We start from the raw sequence: 20,674 nt of genomic DNA on the forward strand, positions 1-20,674 counted from the left end.
CCACCTGAAAGTCGCCTTGCTGCTGGGGACAGAGGATCCGGTGGTCTGGTCCAGGGATGCAGCAGTTGCAGGTTTACGGGACTTAGTACGAGATCCTCTGGGAGTAGTGGAGACCCCTCGGCCCCTGCCTCTGAACCTTGCCACACGAAAGGACTGCAAGGAGGGACCTGTGTAAGAACGTCGAGCAGGTGGCGCGGCTGACGGCAGATAGGTAGACAGGCATCACCTGTAAAGGGAAGAAGATTTCCTACAACAATACTTATATTGGGCGCAAACAACACCAATTATTATATATCAACGATTTAAACAACTGAGCACTTAATATAAATCACAATTATATTTGCAGCTCTCAGGTGGTGAACTGGACTTTCAACTATTTAGAACCAATATAGAGAAATAAATAAAAACATATAATGTGGATTACAACTAAAAGTACTTAATACTTGACAAATCCCAGGAGAAAAGCACAGTGTTTATGATCCGGTAATCAACTAAGTGGAACAATCACAGTCCCGTTTGACGTATTCTGTGCCCACTGTAGTTTACAGTTCCCACAGTGTTTAGCGGACATACATAATAGCGCATCCCTTGTTCAAAGATACTTTGCATAGGCTTATCGCTGCTGGGATTCCATAGCAGTAAATTCCCAAACGTGCAGAGCAGCGGTGAGTGTTCACATATACCTCGCCAAGGCTGGACACCATAAGTGAGTGAAGGTGGTGGACGGGGGGTCACTGTCCGCAGCTTCCCGTGATGCTCGTACTCACAGTTCAGTATGCGGTGATCGGAGGATGAGCGGTTTGCAAGAGTAGGCGAGGGAGAGGCGCGGCTGCGGGCTGGCTGTATGACGGGCACCGGATCGGCCTTGCAGGCTCCACAGGGATGACCTTAACGCAGGGCCGGTGCAAGGTCTCTCGGCACCCTAGGCAAAACTTCTGCCTACTGCCCCTACCTGCCCTTCAGGAGAAAGGCATACTGCTGCTGACCCCCACCCCGTCTGTTGCATGGCTGCTTCCTTCTCCCCATCTCCGCAGTCTGTGTGGTCTCCTGCTGCCCCCCCTAGCACTCCACTGTTTTAAATGTCTTCTGTTCTATCTCCTCCACCATCTGTGTGCATGCAGCTGCTCATCTCCGCCCCCCCTCCCCCCCAGACTGCTGCTCTCCCCCTCTTTTCTTTTTTTTTAAATCAAGTAGTTTTTATTGAGTTTTATGTCACAAACAAACAAAACAAAACATCAACATTGAAATTTAACTATAACTTTAACAGTTGCCATCAATAAACCGATTTTTTCAATCACATTTTGGTATACGTGTTGTTTCTTATCATATATAGTTACATATATGTATCCATGACGAGGAGTATCCATAGTTTTACAATGTCGCTCATGTGCTTAATACTTGTTCGCCCAGCCCTGCGCCTCCCCAGCGGCCCCACATCTCCGTAAATCGAGAGGTGGAACCCCGTATTTTATACATATGTTTCTCATGGCGAATTACCTCGTTCACCAACGCCCTCCAGTGCTCCACCCTAGGTATATCAGCAGAGAACCAGACCCTAGCAATAACCACCTTAGCTAGCGTTGTGAGACACAGGACATATTTGTACAGCAAAACAGAGTGCGTCTCCTCCAAATCTAGCCCAAATAAACATATGCCAGGATCTAATGTAGGAAGGGACGGTGCTGTCATGACTACCTCACACCAAACTCTATGCCAGAAAAGGGAAATCTCAGGGCAGTCCCACAATAAGTGCCAAAATCCGGCATCAGCTGCCTGACACCTGGGGCAGTTAGAATCTTCCCTAAGACCAGCCCTCCGCATACTAACCGGAGTGCGGTAGGACCTGTGTAGAATGTAGAAAAAAACCTGCTTATACCTTATACATGGTGTAGTGTATTTAAGTGAACTCATAATCTGAAGCCACTGCTCTTGGGACAATTGCCCCAAATCAGTCTCCCATTTAGTACGGAGATTGTTTAATAGATCGGGATAGCTATTGTTATTTAAAGCAGCATATATGGTAGACACCTTCCCCCTCCGGCTCATTGAAGCAAGCAGCGTCTTAACAGGTGAGTCAGCCATCGATGGTGGGCCGTGAGGGAATTGGGTCTGTACAGCATGTCTAAGCCGAAAGTATCGGAACATAACTGTGTTAGGCACATCAAATTCGATCTTTAGTTGCTGAAATGACTTCAGCACTCCACCGTGGTATAGCTGACCCAGTGCCACGACTCCCCTAGCAATCCATATGTTATCTAGCGACATCTCATATAGCTCAGGGTATGCACTATTGAACCACAATGGAGTACAGGTATCATGTCCCTCCCAGTCATACAAAGTGTGCGCATAACGCCAGATAAGCAAGGCTTGACGCAACAAGGGAGGCATGCCAGACGTTGAGAGACCAGAAAGGAGAAGTTGAAGAGGAGAGAGAGAGAAAGCAGGAGAGCACTCCGTCCGCTCAGCCAGAAACCCCCTCATCGTATCCCCCAGAGAGTCCCCAGTCCATTCACTCAGATGGGCCAACTGAGTGGCCACATAGTATAGTCTGAGATCTGGGAGGCTTGCTCCGCCAGACACCTGGGATCTGCACATCGTTCTTATAGAGACCCTCGCCTGCCTGCCACTCCATATAAATGAGGATAAAACTCCCTCAATAACAGTAAAGATCTTCTTGGGAAGGTAGACCGGGGAATTCTGTAGAGCATAGAGAAACTTTGGCTGCATCACCATTTTAAATAAATTGACCCTACCCAGGACAGACAGCGGTAATTTTTTCCAGCTATGTGCCTTTTCTTTAAATGTCGCTAGTATGGGGTCAATATTTTGGGCCATATAGCTACGCGCCATAGGAGTAATCCAGATGCCTAGATATTTGAATCGCAGTGTCCATTGCAAAGGATACGCCCCCTGTGTGTTTTCGGGAAGAAGGCCAGAGATAGGAAAAATGTGGGACTTGTCCCAGTTAATTAGCAGACCGGAAAAGATACCAAAATTCTCCACTACCTGTAATGCTGTTCGTAGGGAGTCATCAGAGTCCTGCAGGAAGAGTAGCATGTCATCCGCGTATAGCGCCACCACATCCACATGACCCCCAATCTCAACTCCCCTGACCCCGCTATCACCTCGCAACAGGGCGGCCAATGGCTCCACGGCCATCGCAAACAGTGCAGGAGACAGGGGGCAGCCCTGTCGAGTGCCCCTCTCCAGTGCAAAAAGCTCAGACGTGAAACCATTGGCCGTCACACGAGCCACAGGCAAGGAATACAATAATTGGATAAAGCCAATAAAACGAGGACCAAAGGCAAATTTCTCCAGCACCCCCCATAGGTACCTCCACTCTACGGAGTCGAACGCTTTGGCCGCATCAAGGGACACCACCACCGCGTCCGATCCCCCCACATCATTTCTCTGGAGATGACAGAACAATCTACGTAAATTTTGGGCCGTGGACTTACCCGGCATAAAGCCCGTCTGGTCTGGATGAATTATCGTTGTAATTACCAAATTCAATCGAGATGCCAAGATTTTTGCCAATATTTTTACATCAGTGTTGAGGAGGGAAATGGGTCGATAGGACTCGGGGAGCAGGGGGTCTTTCCCTGGTTTCAGCAGGACAATTATATTGGCCTCGGCCATAGAACGCGGGAGGGCCCCACCCTTTAAGAGTAGTTCAAACAGTTGTAGGAGATAGGGGGCAAAAAAAGTAATGTATTTTTTATAGACCTCGCCCGGAAGTCCATCTGATCCCGGTGCCTTAGACGCCGGGAGAGACAGGATCGCAGCCTCCACCTCCTCCACCGTGATAGGCGCATCCAGAGCCCCAGAGTCCTCCCGGGACAAGCATGGCAAGGTCAACTGAGCCAAAAAATCCCCCAGCTGATCATCAGAGTAACCGGCTCGGGAGGCATAGAGCGAGGAATAATAACTACGGAAAGTCTCCGCCACTTTTGATCCAGAGTAACACATTTGGCCAGCAGAGTTTTTCACACACTGAATTATTGTTCTAGGGGAATCAGACCGGGCCAAAAAGGCCAAATAGCTGCCATTCATCTCAGCCCGAAAATACTGCTCATGTCCCGTAAAAAGGAGTCTACGCCTGGATTTCTCAAATAAACAATCCGACCACTCACTCTGCGCGTTCTTCCACAACAATTCATCAGACCGCAAATGGGTATTAAGATATTGAGATTCCAACTGCTGGCACAAATATTCCAACCGCATCTCCTCCCTTTTACTGAACGCTTTAACTTCAGAGATCCGCTTTATAAAGGAGCCCCGCAGAAACGCCTTAAAGGCATCATGCTTCATTGTCAGAACACTGTATAGTGAATTATCTTCCTGGAACCCTTCCCAGGCGGCCATCAGATCCTCACCCTTCCCCAGCAGAGTCAACCAAAAGGGATTAAGCTTCCACATTTTTGCTCCCCGCTCCCAACCTATATTAACTGTGACCAAAACAGGAGAGTGATCCGATATGCCCCTAGGGAGACAATCCACCGCCAGCACGTCCGGGGACAAATCATGGGAAACCAACACCAAATCAATACGAGAAAAAGCGTGATGGGTAGCGGACTGACAGGAGAACTGAGTGGCCGCGGGATTTCGACATCTCCATATATCCACCAGCCCCATCTCCCCCACCAGTCCTGCGAATGAGGTAGGGGATGCCAGGGGAGGGGAAGATGCAACCGACTCCCTCCACCTGTCCATGCCACCATCCATGACATTGTTAAAATCTCCTAGACATATCACAGGGGTAGCAGGGGACCGGGCCAGAAAACGGGCAGCGTGCCGGAGGACCTCATTGTTATATGGCGGGGGGACATATACTGCTAATATATTAAACAGTCGGCTGTTAATATGGGCTCGTAGGAAGACGTATCTGCCATATTGGTCAGTTTCACATTCATCCATATGAAATTGTACGGACTTTTTAATTATTACAGAAACGCCTCTTGCATTGCTAGAGAAGGTGGAATGATACACGTGACTGACCCAGGGCTTTCTAAGCGCCAACACTCTACCTCCATGCAAATGTGTTTCAGAAAGACAAATTATGTCTGCCTGATATTTTTTAACCTGAGTCAGGACTAACGATCTTTTGATTTTTTCATTCAATCCACGAACGTTCCAGCTGAGCAGACGGAGCCCCTCAGAAACAGTAGACATAGAAATCATAACGGAGAGGGATAACAGGATAGGTTAAAGATACATATAGCAGAGCCTGGCATCGCAGCATAGCAACGTTGAGCCAACAGTACATAGGGACGGGAGTAACCAGTCCCCCTACGTTCCTGGAGGCATAAGAGCACAAAGCAACATAATGCAGAAAATACGCGTCTTTGCAAAATACGCACAGAGCTAAAAAGTGATGGCTTGGAAAAAAATAAACTAACCCCCCCCGCACCCACCCTGTATCACCTAATAACGCAGTGTAGCAGAGCACACACATAGGCAAAAATTGATGGCATGAAAAAAAACAAACTAACCCCCCCCACTCCCACCCTGTATCACCTTGCGAACATAAGGTATACCTGGATCCCATAACTCCCACCAAAGTAACTAAACTAAGGGATAGGGGCCTAACTAAGATCCCAAAGAAATGCCCCTACACTATCTTCGGCATAAACTCTCCACAGAGTACCAGTAGAAGTAGTACCCTAACCCTGGGAAAGAAAAAAAAAAAAAAAAAAAAAGGAAGAAAAAAAGAAAAACATATCTAGCAGCGTACCCCAACGTATAAAAACAAGACAAAGATTAATATCAACATTAGGCTGCTCAGCATTACCCCCCTAATACATTGCATATATATCCACAGCATGACTAGCGTAACATAATTTGAAACAGCTAGGCTTAGCCAGCAATAAGAAAGTAACAAATCAACAAATGTATAATAATACATCAACGAGGAGGACGAGGCTGTCGTTCCAACCATGCAGCAGCATCCTGAGGAGTGGAGAAGAAATGAGTGGTGTTATCGGACACCACTCTCAGTTTGGCCGGGAACAACATAGAGTATTGTATATTGCGGTCACGGAGTTGACGCTTAACATGCAGAAACTGTGATCTACTCTTTTGCACCTCCAGGGCAAAGTCAGGGAAAACGGATATATTATGTCCATCTAGTTGGATAGGGCCCTGTGTCCGGGCCATGCGGAGTATAGCGTCACGGTCCTTAAAATGTAGGAAACGAGCAATAAATGTTCTAGCCGGAGCCCCGGGTGGTGGCGGTCTAGGCGGGAGCCTGTGCGCTCGTTCCACCGCGAATTGAGAGGTAAATGCTTCTTTGCCAAATAATTTAATAAGCCAATTTTCCAGAAAGGATTCCGGGGAGGTGCCCTCTGCCCTCTCAGGGAGCCCAACAAACCGAACGTTGTTGCGCCGTAGTCTCCCCTCGATATCGGACATTTTACTCTGCATAGATATCACCTGGGTAGACAAGTCGGCCACTTTCAATTGTAAGGGTGATGTAGTGTCTTCCAGAGCCGATATCCGATGCTCAGTTTCACCCACTCTTTCCCGGATTTTTTGTAGATCCTGTCTTAGGAGAGAGACGTCCGCCTGGACTTGCCCAATCTTGTCCGTGACCCTCTGCTCAGACGCAAAAATGGCCTGTAGTATTTGCTGGGTAGACTGAACCTGCTCAGTGGGGTCGGGGGCAGCGACCTCAGCCGCAGGCGGGGATGGGTCAGTGTCACCTTGCTTTGCCGAATGAGTTGCCTGTTGCGACCTAGCAAATTTCTCCAGTTTTGCAGCGGCGTTCGCCGCGCTCTGACCTCCTTTCACCATTGCAGCACTGGACGCGAAGTCAGGACCCCAAGGATATTGCAGCAAAAAAGTCCCTGAGCAGTATCAGGTCAGCACAGGTGCTGGAGCCGCACGGATCGGGCAGATATGATAAATAATAATGTAGCAAAGTAGAGCAGGCTTATGGGCACACCGCAGAGTAGGTTATATATAGAGAATAGGAGACTGGCTGGATCAGGACAGGAGCAAAACTAAGAGCACATGCGTGGTTACTGCAGTTTTGCAGAGAGCATATAGGGACTGTATTGTATCTTCCCTAATTATTGCTGACTATTTCCTTCCCCCTTCTACATCCATAGGAATTCCACATTGGACGTGGGGGGGGAGTCTCAACTTTGGTACCCGTTTCAATACAGTTATTAAGCCCAGGAGGGGGACAGAGAGGCAGTCCCAGCCACAGCTCGCCTCACTGTGCGGCACCACAGGATGGGGAATCCGTCAGTAGCAGGGAGACAAGCTCATATTGATAATTAAAGATGGCGGTTTCGCGGGCTTTCCGCTCCGCACTCACCAGCTCGCCGTATCTTCCACGGGTCTGCGGGCGAGCACCGCCGCGCTCAGCCCGCCAGTCAGGGCCTCCTCCGTCGCGTTCCCCCAGTCGGGGGATCACTGCAGGGCCGCCGCCGGAAGCGCTGTCGCGTGTCGTCCCGCGAGCTCCGGCACGCAGAGAGGCAGGGAGCCGGGCCAGCACGCTGGAGGGGTCGGGTACAGGAAGCCGCTGCACGCTCCGGGCCAGCACGGATGGTAACAGGGGTAGCACCTCTTCCAATACTTGCAGGCAGATCCCAGGAGCCACGGGTTAGGGAAAAAAGGATATTTGACAGGATTAATATGGAGAGCTAGAGCAGTACACTGCTACTCCATGCCGATCCAGGCCACGCCCCCTCCCCCTCTTTTCTTATTAAATGCAGAAAGTGCACTGTGCAAACACCTTACCTGCAGGCTGCAATGCAGAGTTGGGACTGAGTAGTCTGTGAAAGAGCCAGGAATGAAGAGCAGCGCCACATGTCACCCCCAGCCAGGACTCCAGGAGCTGTCAAAGTTACTGCCTGTGCTGGGTGAATGCTGCAACACAGGAGCTTGGCAGTCGCGGCTACTGTAGATACGAGTGTCAGGGGGATTGCGGCGGCTATGAGATGTAGGACCACACTAACTTTTTCATGCAGATGTAGCAAGCCGCCCCTTCAGGTCCCGGCGCCCCTAGGCAGCTGCCTAAAGCTGCCTAGTGGAAGCTCCGGCCCTGCCTTAACGCGTTTCTCCGCTGTCACAGTATAGCGGTTTCTTCAGAAGGTATGAATGAATGGCAAGCTAGTGCAGTATTTAAGTACACGAGTGGCCAATCCACAAAAGGGAATTCATTAGTAGCTATAGGTGTACAAATCTAGTTAAAAGCAGGTGCTCACTTTTAAAATGACAAAACATAGTGCTCAGTAATAATAGGATTTTGGTTACCTACCGGTAAATCCTTTTCTCATAGTCTGTAGAGGATGCTGGGGTCCACATTAGTACCATGGGGTATATACAGGTCCACCAGGAGCCACTGGCACTTTAAGAGTTTGAGAATGTGGGCTGGCTCATCCCTCTATGCCCCTCCCACCAGACTCAGTCTAGAAACTGTGCCGGGGGACACGGACATCTTCGAGAGAAGGAAATACACAGATATTGGTGAGATTCACACCAGCTCACACATACAAGGCACATCAAGCTAACTTAGCTTGAAAACTCAGCAACCGCTGAAACATTCCTTACCAAGTAACAATGCAGTACTTATCTAAAACAAAGTTGTACTGAACCAGATAACAATTGCAGGAAAGCGAAGCGCTGGGCGGGCGCCCAGCATCTTCTACGGACTACGAGAAAGGGATTTACCGGTAGGTAATTAAAATCCTATTTTCTCTTACATCCTAGAGGATGCTGGGGTCCACATTAGTACCATGGAGATGTACCAAAGCTCCCAGAATGAGAGGGAGAGCGCGGAGGCTCCTGCAGAACTGATTAACTGAACTTGAGATCATCAGAGGCCAAAGTATCGAACTTGTAGAACTTTGCAAACGTGTTCGACCCAGACCAAGTTGCAGCTCGGCAAAGTTGTAACGCCGAGACACCCCGGGCAGCCGCCCAGGAAGACCCCACCTTACGAGTAGAGTGTGCCTTGGCAGACATAGGACACGGCAAGCCTGCTGTAGAATACGCATGCTGGATAGTGGATAGTGAACCTGATCCAGCGAGAGATCGTCTGCAGGACAAACAGAGAGTCCGATTTCCTGTGACGAGCAGTCCTCTTCACATATATTTTCAGAGCCTTTACAACATCCAAGGACTCTGATGAAATTGAGGAGTCAGTAGCCACTGGCACCACAATAGGTTGGTTGATATGAAATGCCGACACAACCTTTGGAAGAAACTGCTGACGTGTCCGGAGCTCAGCTCTATCTTCGTGGAAGATCAAGTATGGGCTTTTACAGGACAAAGCCCCCAACTCCGACACACGTCTAGCAGATACTAAAGCCAACAACTTGACAGTCTTCCACGTAAAGAAATTTGACCTCAACCTCCTGTAGAGGCTCGAACCAGTCCGATTTGAGGAACTGCAACACCACGTTAAGGTCCCAAGGCGCCGTAAGATGTACAAAAGGAGGTTGGATGTGCAGAACTCCCTTCAAAAAGGTCTGAACCTCAGGGAGGGCAGCCAATTGTTTTTGGAAGAATATGGATAGGGCCGAAATCTGGACCTTCACAGATCCCAACCTCAGGCCCATATCCACACCAGCTTGTAGGAAGAGGAGAAACCGTCCCAGTTGAAACTCCACCGCAGGAAATTTATTGGACTCACTTCCAAATTCGATGGCAATGTTTATACGTTACTCCTTTCCTAGCCTGTATCAGGATAGGAATAACCTTGTTCGGAATGCCCTTCCGAGCTAGTATCAGGCGTTCAACCTCCATGCCGTCAAACGTAGCCGCGGTAAGTCTTGATAGGCGAACGGCCCCTGCTGCAGCAGGTCCTTCCGAAGAGGAAGAGGCCTTGGCTCTTCTTGCAGTAGATCCAGAAGATCCGCGTACCAAGCCCTTCTTGGCCAGTCTGGAGCAATGAGGATCGCTAGAACCCTTGTTCTCCTTATGAGCTTTAGAACTCTTAGGATGAGTGGAAGTGGATGAAACACATACACCGACTGGGACACCCACGGAGTCACTAGGGCATTCACTGCCACTGCTTGCGGGTCCCTCGACCTGGAACAATAGTGCCGAAGCTTCTTGTTGAGACGAGAGGCCATCATATCGATCTGGGGTATGCCCCAAAGATCTGTTACTTCCTTGAACACCTCCGGATGTAGGCCCCACTCCCCTGGATGGAGATCGTGTCTGCTGAGGAAGTCCGCTTCCCAGTTGTCTACTCCCGGAATGAAGATTGCTGACAGCGCCAACGCGTGTTTTTCTGACCAGAGGATGATTCTTGTTACCTCTGCCATTGCAGCTCTGCTCTACGTTCCGCCCTGTCGGTTTATGTAAGCCACCGTTGTCACATTGTCCGACTGCACTTGAATGGCTCGATTTCTCAGAAGATGGGCCGCTTGGAGAAGACCGTTGTAGACGGCTCTTAGTTCCAGAATGTTTATCGGCAGGCCGGCTTCCAGACTTGACCACTTTCCTTGGAAGGTTTCCCCTTGAGTGACTGCGCCCCAGCCCCGGAGACTTGCATCCGTGGTTAGAAGGACCCAGTCCTGAATCCCGAAACTGTGGCTCTCCAGAAGGTGAGGTAATTGCAGCCACCAGAGGAGTGAAATCCTGGCCTTTGGCGACAGACGTATTCTCTGGTGCATGTGTAGATGGGATCCCGACCACTAGTCCAGGAGATCCAGTTGGAAGGACCGAGCGTGAAACCTCCGGAACTGCAGAGCCTCGTAAGAGGCCACCATCTTCCCCAGAAGGCAAATGCACTGATGAACTGACACCCAGGCTGGCTTCAGGACATCCCGAACCATCGTTTGAATCACCAATGCTTTTTCCTCTAGGAGAAACACCCTCTGCTTCTCCGTGTCGAGGATCATTCCCAGAAAGGACAATCTCCTGGTTGGTTCCAATTGTGATTTTGGAAGATTCAGGATCCAACTATGTTCCCTGAGAAGCTGGGTCGTGAGTGTTATGGACCGTAACAGCTTCTCCTTGGATGATGCCTTCATCAGCAGATCGTCCAGATATGGAATTATGTCTGTGGAGGAGAATCATCATTTCCGCCATCACCTCGGTGCTGTGAAGAGCCCAAATGGGAGGGCCTGGAACTGAAAATGACAGTTCAACAATGCGAATCGAAGATAAGCTTGATGCGGCAGCCAAATCGGAATGTGGAGGTACGCATCCTTGATATCCAGGGATACTAGGAATTCCCCCTCCTCCAGACCCGATATCACTGCCCTTAGAGACTCCATTTTGAACTTGAACTCCCTCAGAAAGGGGTTTAGTGATTTTAAGTTCAGAATGGGCCTGACCGAACCATCCGGTTTCGGTACCACAAAAGGTTTGAATAGTAACCTTTGTTTTGCATATGAGGAGGTACTGGTACAATAACCTGTGCCTCCACCAACTTCTGGACGGCTTCTTGCAGGACAGTCCTGTCTGCCAGCAGTGCTGGCAAGCCTGATCTGAAAAATCGGTGAGGAGGGAGATTTTGAAATTCCAGCCTGTACCCCCGGGACACAATATCTTGCACCCAGGGGTCCAGGCCGGAGGACACCCAAACATGACTGAAATGTTTCAGTCTCACTCCCACCGGCCCCACCTCCGTGCAGTCCACCGTCATGCAGATGACTTTGGTGTACCTGAAGCAGGTTTCTGTTCCTGGGAACCTGAAGCCGCAGGTTTCTTGAACATGGGCCGACCTCCTCGAAAGAAGGTGTTGGACGGCTTGGCCTTTCTAGGCTTGTTAGACAGAAAGGGCTGTGATGTAACTGAAGAAAAGGGTTTCTTCGGAGCAGGTGTAGCTGAGGGAAGAAAGGGTGACTTACCAGCTGTAGCCGTGGAGATCCACATATCTAATGCTTCCCCTAAGAGAGCCTGACCTGTGTAGGGTAAGGTCTCCACACTTCTCCTGGATTCCGCGTCGGCAGACCACTGGCGCAACCACAGTCCTTGACGAGCTGATACTGACATGGAGGAAATCCCTGCAGCCATGGAACCCAGGTCTTTCATGGATTCTACCAGAAATCCTGCCAAATCTGAATGTTACGTAAAAACAATTCAACATCACATTTCTCCATAGAATCCAATTCCTCAAGTAACGTGCCTGACCATTTTACTATAGCTTTGGCAATCCAAGCACTGGCAATAGTGGGACATAGTATTGCCCCAGAAGCCGTGTACATGGATTTCAGCGTATTATCAATTTTATGATCAGCCGGCTCTTTCAAGGCAGTAGATCCTAGAACAGGTAAAACCACCTTTTTTGAGAGTCTGGATACTGATTCGTCAACAATAGGCGGGTTTTCCCATTTTTTCCTATCCTCTACCGGGAAAGAAAATGCTACCAGAACCCTTTTAGGTATCTGTAATTTTTTATCTGAGTTTTCCCAAACCTTTTCAAATATAGCATTTAATTCCTTTGACGCAGGGAAGGTTAGCGAGGCTTTCTTATTCTCCGTGAAGTAAGCCTCCTCAACCTGCTCGGGTGTTGTATCAGCAATATTCTACATATCCCTAATAGCCTCTATCATCAACTGCACCCCTTTAGCAAGAGATGCTGTCCCCCGCAACACATCCCCGTCACCGTCTGCAGTATCAGAATCGGTATCATCCTGCATCATCTGTGCAAGAGCACGTTTATGTGAATACACAGAGGGGGTCCCTGATGTACCAGAACTGGGCCAGACTGCCATAGAGTTCTGTAAAGCCTGATTCAATTTGTGCAACCCTATTTGAAATCTGAGAAATCATAGATTTGATAGAGGATAACCACTCAGGCTCCCTTGCTGGAATCTGTGCTAAACCAGCGCAATCCTGATTACATGGAATGGGATCATCCTGAGAGGACATTTCCTTTGCAGCATATGACACAGAGTCCCTGGACATTGCTTAATGGAGACAACAGACACTACACACACACACACACACACACACACACACACACACACACACACACACACAAGAACAGACAGAGTTTCACCCCCAAGAATGGCAAGAGAGACACAGAGATTGGAGCCAACCCACACACAGCGCTTTTAATATAAAGGGAGACCCCTTATCAGCGCTGACTGTGCACCTTAATAGGTTACACAGTCGTTTTGCAGCCCCTCCCCCTTCTACAATCCCCTGGGTCCTCTCTGAGGAGAAGCTCCACCCCCAAAATGGCGCTGTCTTCCGCTCTTCATAGGATTATACTGGCCTGAGGAATTATGCTTGCTGAGATCCCGGGACCCCGACAGGCTGTGTGACCAGTGTAGAATGTAGGCGCTGGCTCAGGGCGCCCCTCACAGCGCCGCACTATGTACCGCTGAGCCCAGGAACAAAGCTAATACTGCACTCCTACCCTTATGCCTCCATCTTCACACCGGCCCCCTGCTTGCTAGGGGGGTCGGTGACTCACTCGCCACAAATCTTCAGCTCTGTAAGTGTCCGGTCAGCGGAGATAGTGGCTCAGACCCTGCAAGACGGACACTGCTCCCCCCCTTAGTCCCTCGATGCAGGGAGGCTGTTGTCATAGCCTCCCTATAAAATAAAAAATTCTAAGAAAACTTTTACTAAGAAAGCTCTGTAGAGCTCCCCTAGCTGTGACCAGCTCCTCCGGGCACATTTTCTAAACTGAGTCTGGTGGGAGGGGCATAGAGGGAGGAGCCAGCCCACACTCTCAAACTCTTAAAGTGCCAATGGCTCCTGGTGGACTCGTCTATACCCCATGGTACTAATGTGGACCCCAGCATCCTCTAGGACGTAAGAGAAATTCTATTTGATTTCAGCAACATGGCACATTACAACATAAGTACCACTTATTATAATAAACTAACCATTATTCATGTAAGAATACACATCTTATCAAAGAAGTTTATGTATATCTCAATGGATAGTTTGTTGATACAAAAATGCATCATCACAATTAATGTTCAACAGTGAACAGTTTTAACTTGAACTATTAGACAAAATCTCAATGTTAAGTATGGAAGAGCAGTGGCTCATTAAACTAATGCTGGAGACTGGTATACAGCAAGTCCTGGGTTCTGGTCCAACCTCATACCAAATAATAATACAATTTATTATTAACTAAGTCATTTTTTACTTTGATATTTAATAGTTTTATTATTCATCATTATGTAAATTATCTTTTCTATGTATTAAAAACTCCCACACGTATATATAGATGCACAAAATAGGATCAATATATTTAGAGCTCATGTGCGCACATAGATATAATTTGTGCATCTATATGTACATGTGGGGGGGTTTTATACATAAAAAAGGGCAGACGAAGGCCTAAGTGCAGGCCTTGTTGCAGAAAAGCCAGAAGTATGGAAGTACTGAATTCGTAAGCCTCGTAATTCTTAGCAGCACACTATAATAAATCCGCGCAGATGCCGGTTTGCGGGCCTTCAGCATAGTTTGGATGACCGCCTTGGAGAATTCTTTGGCCCTCAGGAGTAAAGCTTTAAGAGCCACACCGTCAAAGCCAGTCTGGCCAGGTCTGGGTAAAGACAAGGGCCCTGAACGAGTAGGTCTGGGAGTTGAGGAAGTAGAAGAGTACGCTCTATCGATAGACCCTGCAGGTCTGAGAACCAATGCCGTCTGGACCACGCCGGAGCGACTAGAAGTAGTATTCCACCTACTTGTTTGAACTTCCATAGTACCCTGGACAGGAGTGACACTGGAGGGAACACGTAGGGCAGCCGAAGGTTCCATGGAATTGCCAGTGCATCCACGAATGCTGCTTGAGGATCCCTGGTTCTTGATCCGATTGGCTTGTCTTCTGGTTTAGATGCTGGGTGTCTGGTTGTGCTTGCTTATGACTGTGGAAAAAATTTGCAGCCCAACCGTTCAAAGTGGTCCGGCTCCTGCCGCACCAAACAAAAAACTGAAGTGCCTGAGCCGGGAGGCAGGGATATACGGGGCTGGCGCATTGCATCCTGGGAGTCTGCAAAGCTTAACTGTTTCGCACCCATTCCGCTGTCGCTACTATATATCCTAAGGCAGATCCTGTGGCCCCCGATAAACAAACTAATTGCATATATTATATATATATTATTATTATTATTTTTTATTATTATTATTATTATTTTTTTATTTCCTGGCATACTACAATTTATGAAAATTGTAAAATCTACAGTACACCTATAATCCACATCTGCTTTCTTACACAGGGAGAAACCTTTTGTGTCACGGATGTCTGTGTTTGCTGCTCCGTGTCCGGACACTTGGGTCTAGTTGAAGCTGAAACTGGAGGCTTTGATAAGACTTCTGCACATGTAGGACATGCTAGGATCAGAGCAGCACAGGAGAATGCAGAACTGTAATCCACACCAATTGCAGGAGAAGCACAGAAAATGGCACCGCCCAACAGATTAAGTGGGGACATTCTCATTTTGTTATTCGGGTCCTACTGTGATGCGTAGGGCTAGAGATCCCATAAGACACTGCTTTCCCAGTGTGTCTCTTTATCACCTGGTTATCCTGTCCCAGCCCCGCCATTACTGCCAAGTACCCCTGATATCACAGTGAATATTCCTGCGGGTACTAGGATTCCAGGATGAGAACCACTGATGAGACCCTAAATCCCACCTACCTGATCCTCCTGTGGGATCCTGTGATTCTCCTCTGTACAATCCTGGGAATACAGAGGACGGGGACATCTCTCTGGGGTATCTCTGTTACTGGGCCCATCTGTAGGAGACACAGTGACTGAGTACAGTGTATATATGTGATTATCAGATAAAGTGTGTATATAGGGGCCACCATACCTGCTCTCCCCTGTACAATACATGACAGTCTCCTTTTACCCAGTGATGTGAGGGGCCGGTGATTCTCCATCATCACGTCCTTGTACAGACCCCTGTGTTCCTCTATATACTCCCCCTCCTGCATGGAGAGAAACAGACAGTGACATCCTGACACCTTATAGGAACCTGACACACACAGTTATACAGTCATCACCCAGACACATCCCCTGGTGTTACTGTATAATGTCCCATTCCCAGCAGTCACCTCTCCAGTCATCACCCAGACACGTCCCCTGGTGTTACTGTATAAAGTCCCATTCCCAGCAGTCACCTCTCCAGTCATCACCCAGACACGTCCCCTGGTGTTACTGTATAATGCTCCATTCCCAGCAGTCACCTCTCCTGTCATCACCCAGACACGTCCCCTGGTGTAACTGCAGAATGCCCCATTCCCAGCAGTCACCTCTCCAGTCATCACACAGACACATCCCCTGGTGTTACTGTATAATGCCCCATTCCCAGCAGTCACCTCTCCAGTCATCACCCAGACACATCCCCTGGTGTTACTGTATAATGTCCCATTCCCAGCAGTCACCTCTCCAGTCATCACCCAGACACATCCCCTGGTGTTACTGTATAATGTCCCATTCCCAGCAGTCACCTCTCCAGTCATCACCCAGACACATCCCCTGGTGTTACTGTATAATGCCCCATTCCCAGCAGTCACCTCTCCAGTCATCACCCAGACACATCCCCTGGTGTTACTGTATAATGTCCCATTCCCAGCAGTCACCTCTCCAGAAGGCAGCTGAATGATCTTGTTGGTGATTTCCAGGATCCTCTGGTTATTGTCTCTCTCATGTATCAGTGAGTTAGGTGGAGGCACCATGATGGGGCTGTGGGTCCTGATCAGTTCTCTTGACACATTCAGATGACCGCTGGGTGTCTTACACTTCCCAGATGTCTTCTTCACTACAGTGTAACCCTGTTTATTGGAAAATACACAATCACTGCATACATTTTCAGATCCCCTCACCTCCCCAGTCATGTTCCTGTATTATTATTATAGAAGGGATGTCACTGTGACACTCCCATAATCCCTCACCTTATCAGTCACGTAACAATGTTACTACTATACATGTAAGTGATGTCCCTGTATTATTACTATAAAGATAAGTGATGTCACTGTGACACTCCCAGATCCCCTAACCTCCCCAGTCATGTCTCTGTATTATTACTATAGAAGTGATGTCACTGTGACACTCCCAGATCCCCTCAACTCCTCAGGCATGTCCCTGTATTATTACTATAGATATAAGTGATGTCAATGTGACACTCCCAGATCCCCTCACCTCCCCAGTCATGTCCCTGTATTATTACTATAGATATAAGTGATGTCACTGTGACACTCCCACATCCCCTCACCTCCCCAGTCATGTCTCTGTATTATTACTATAGATATGAGTGATGTCACTGTGACACTCCCAGATCCCCTCACCTCCCCAGTCATGTCCCTGTATTATTACTATAGATATAAGTGATGTCACTGTGACACTCCCAGATCCCCTCACCTCCCCAGTCAGCAGGTAGATGATCTCCAGGGTGAGGTTTAGTATCCTCTCAGTTGTGTAACTCCTTTCCTTGTCCATCCTCGGTAGCTTCTAGTAACAAGGATCTGACTCCTCACTGCCCAGATGTCTGGAAATAAATGTCATTATAACAGGTATTTATGTAGTGCACACAAATTTTCCAGTGTGGGATATTTAGTCTTTTACATCTGTCCCCGCCCCAGTACAGTCTACATTTCCTATGGACACACACACACACACACACACACACACACACACACACACACACACACACACACACACGTATTTATGAAAGAAGCCTACTAACCTCCCAGTATGTAGAGTGTGAGAAGAAATTAGAGCAGCTGGAAGAAACCAATACAGACATAGGAGAACATACAAATTCCACACTGACAGGGCATTGGTCGGGAAATGAATTCACGACCCCAGTGCTGTGAACTAGTAATGCTGTCTACTACGCTATCATGCTAACCATATAAACATAAGAGTACACTGAGTGACCACTATGTTCCCCTCATTCCCAGAGTCATTGAGTCTTGGTCAGTGTATCTCAGAAGTTCCTCTGACCCAGCTACAGAGAGCTGCTCAGTGACCATCACACGGCATTGCTGGGGGTTACCCCAATGTTCCTCTCATGGTCACGAGACAGGACATCCAGACATACTTGATGCAAATTGCCCAAGGAAGCGGGCCAGCTGTGTGAATAGGATTGGTGCAGACAGAAGGTGTACACTGACCCCCCCCCCTCCCCCGGGTGTACCCTTCTATTGGTGTCTTAGTAACCATAGATTGACTGAGTCTTCCTGGGGGAGAGGGTTAATAGTCCTCTGCCAAGATATGAGGAGGTTTGCCCCGGTGTTCTAGTGTTGGGGGCAAAGTGAAGGGTGACTTGTAATTGTGGGCCCCTTGTATGCCTTCCCCCTGGGTGTGGGTGTTTTACAAGGGCACCCTCAGAATGTTGCTGTGGAGCCACAAAGCTCTAGTTACGCCCATGGCACTGACCCTACTCAGGGCTCCATTCCAGCACCTAGGTTTGGGAAGCTGAACATGGAAAGGCGGTGACCCTACACTCAGATCAGGCCACACTGCGCAGTGATAGAGATTGGGGTGTATATTTACCCAACTCCACTCACACCAGAGAGCAGCAAGCGGAGTCTGCACCACCTGCATTATAGTGACGCCAGAGTCTGCACCACCTGTATTATAGTAACACCAAAGTCTACCCCACCTGTATTATAGTAACAGTGGGGTCTGCGCCACCTGTATTATAGTAACAGCGGGGTCTTCGCCACCTGTATTATAGTAACAGCGGGGTCTGCACCACCTGTATTATAGTAACAGCGGGGTCTGCCCCACCAGTATTATAGTAACAGCGGGGTCTGTGCCACCTGTATTATAGTAACAGCGGGGTCTGCGCCACCTGTATTATAGTAACAGCAGGGTCTGCGCCACCTGTATTATAGTAACAGCGGGGTCTGTGCCACCTGTATTATAGTAACAGCGGGATCTGCGCCACCTGTATTAGAGTAACAGCGGGGTCTGCGCCACCTGTATTAGAGTAACAGCAGGGTCTGCGCCACCTGTATTATAGTAACAGCGGGGTCTGCGCCACCTGTATTATAGTAACAGCGAGGTCTGCGCCACCTGTATTATAGTAACAGCGGGTTCTGCGCCACCTGTATTATAGTAACAGCGGGGTCTGCGCCACCTGTATTATAGTAACAGCGGGGTCTGCGCCACCTGTATTAGAGTAACAGCAGGGTCTGCGCCACCTGTACTATAGTAACAGCGGGGTCTGCGCCACCTGTATTAGAGTAACAGCGGGGTCTGCGCCACCTGTATTATAGTAACAGCGGGGTCTGCGCCACCTGTATTATATTAACAGCGGGGTCTGCGCCACCTGTATTATATTAACAGCGGGGTCTGCGCCACCTGTATTATAGTAACAGCGGGGTCTGCGCCACCTGTATTATAGTAACAACGGGGTCTGCGCCACCTGTATTATAGTAACAGCGGGGTCTGCGCCACCTGTATTAGAGTAACAGCGGGGTCTGCGCCACCTGTATTATAGTAACAGCGGGGTCTGCGCCACCTGTATTATAGTAACAGCGGGGTCTGCGCCACCTGTATTATAGTAACAGCGGGGTCTTCGCCACCTGTATTAGAGTAACAGCGGGGTCTTCGCCACCTGTATTATAGTAACAGCGGGGTCTGCGCCACCTGTATTATATTAACAGCGGGGTCTTCGCCACCTGTATTATAGTAACAGCGGGGTCTGCGCCACCTGTATTATAGTAACAGCGGGGTCTGCGCCACCTGTATTATAGTAACAGCGGGGTCTGCGCCACCTGTATTATATTAACAGCGGGGTCTGCGCCACCTGTATTAGTAACAGCGGGGTCTGCGCCACCTGTATTATAGTAACAGCGGGGTCTACGCCACCTGTATTATAGTAACTGCGGGGTCTTCGCCACCTGTATTATAGTAACAGCGGGGTCTGCGCCACCTGTATTATAGTAACAGCGGGGTCTGCGCCACCTGTATTATATTAACAGCGGGGTCTGCGCCACCTGTATTAGAGTAACAGCGGGGTCTGCGCCACCTGTATTATAGTAACAGCGGGGTCTGCGCCACCTGTATTATAGTAACAGCGGGGTCTGCGCCACCTGTATTATAGTAACAGCGGGTTCTGCGCCACCTGTATTATAGTAACAGCGGGGTCTGCGCCACCTGTACTATAGTAACAGCAGGGTCTGCGCCACCTGTATTAGAGTAACAGCGGGGTCTGCGCCACCTGTATTACAGTAACAGCGGGGTTTGCGCCACCTGTAGTATAGTAAACAAGAGGACTGCGACAGAGTACAGCGGGGTCTGCGCCACCTGCATTACAGTAACACAAGAGTCTGCTCCACCTGTATTATAGTAACACCAGGGTCTGCCCCACCTGTGTTATAGTAATAGGAGTGTCAGACACCTGTGTATAGTGATAATGCAGCATCAGAGGCTGCTCCAGCTGCACTATAATAACGAACCAGAGGCTGCTCCCCCTGTAGTACAGCAACCTGACACAAGAGCTGCTCAGCCTATAGAATAATAATAATAATCATCATCATCAATCAATCAATCAATCAATCAATCAAGCATCATCATCATAATAATATCATTACCAGACACAGCAATGGTTGCTCTCTGCTCCTGCTGCCTTGTGGGAATGATAGAAGGAAAGGAAGGCAGAGAGCAGGCCAGGGGAAAATGGCCGTAGCTTCTGACGTCACTACACGGCCTGGGAACCTATTGCTGCTGCAGCTGCCGGACTGGTCTACAAGAAAATGGCCGCCGGCCTCCTGCACAGAGGACAAG

At 48.8% G+C, this 20,674-nt stretch overlaps 1 protein-coding gene across 2 annotated transcripts in view; it reads right to left on the reverse strand.

Moving 5' to 3' along the window:
• The window catches only part of LOC135054702 (oocyte zinc finger protein XlCOF7.1-like), a 58,151-nt gene extending 37,563 nt beyond the window's left edge, over positions 1-20,588 (reverse strand). Inside the window, exons 1-5 of one of the 2 annotated variants that reach the window (XM_063957976.1) lie at positions 20,482-20,588; positions 17,297-17,423; positions 16,519-16,710; positions 15,786-15,864; positions 15,572-15,669 (exon numbers count right to left, since the gene is read on the reverse strand). In XM_063957976.1, the coding sequence (XP_063814046.1) occupies positions 15,572-15,669; positions 15,786-15,864; positions 16,519-16,710; positions 17,297-17,374 (447 nt within the window). In that variant the 5' untranslated portion in view covers positions 17,375-17,423; positions 20,482-20,588. Of the gene's footprint in view, positions 1-15,571; positions 15,670-15,746; positions 15,865-16,518; positions 16,711-17,296; positions 17,424-20,481 lie in introns of both variants that reach the window. The other variant, XM_063957975.1, reaches the window with a different exon arrangement.
• Between the last annotated feature and the right edge of the window lie 86 nt (positions 20,589-20,674).

This window comes from Pseudophryne corroboree, chromosome 3 (assembly GCF_028390025.1).
Source record: "Pseudophryne corroboree isolate aPseCor3 chromosome 3, aPseCor3.hap2, whole genome shotgun sequence".
NCBI lineage: Eukaryota > Metazoa > Chordata > Amphibia > Anura > Myobatrachidae > Pseudophryne > Pseudophryne corroboree.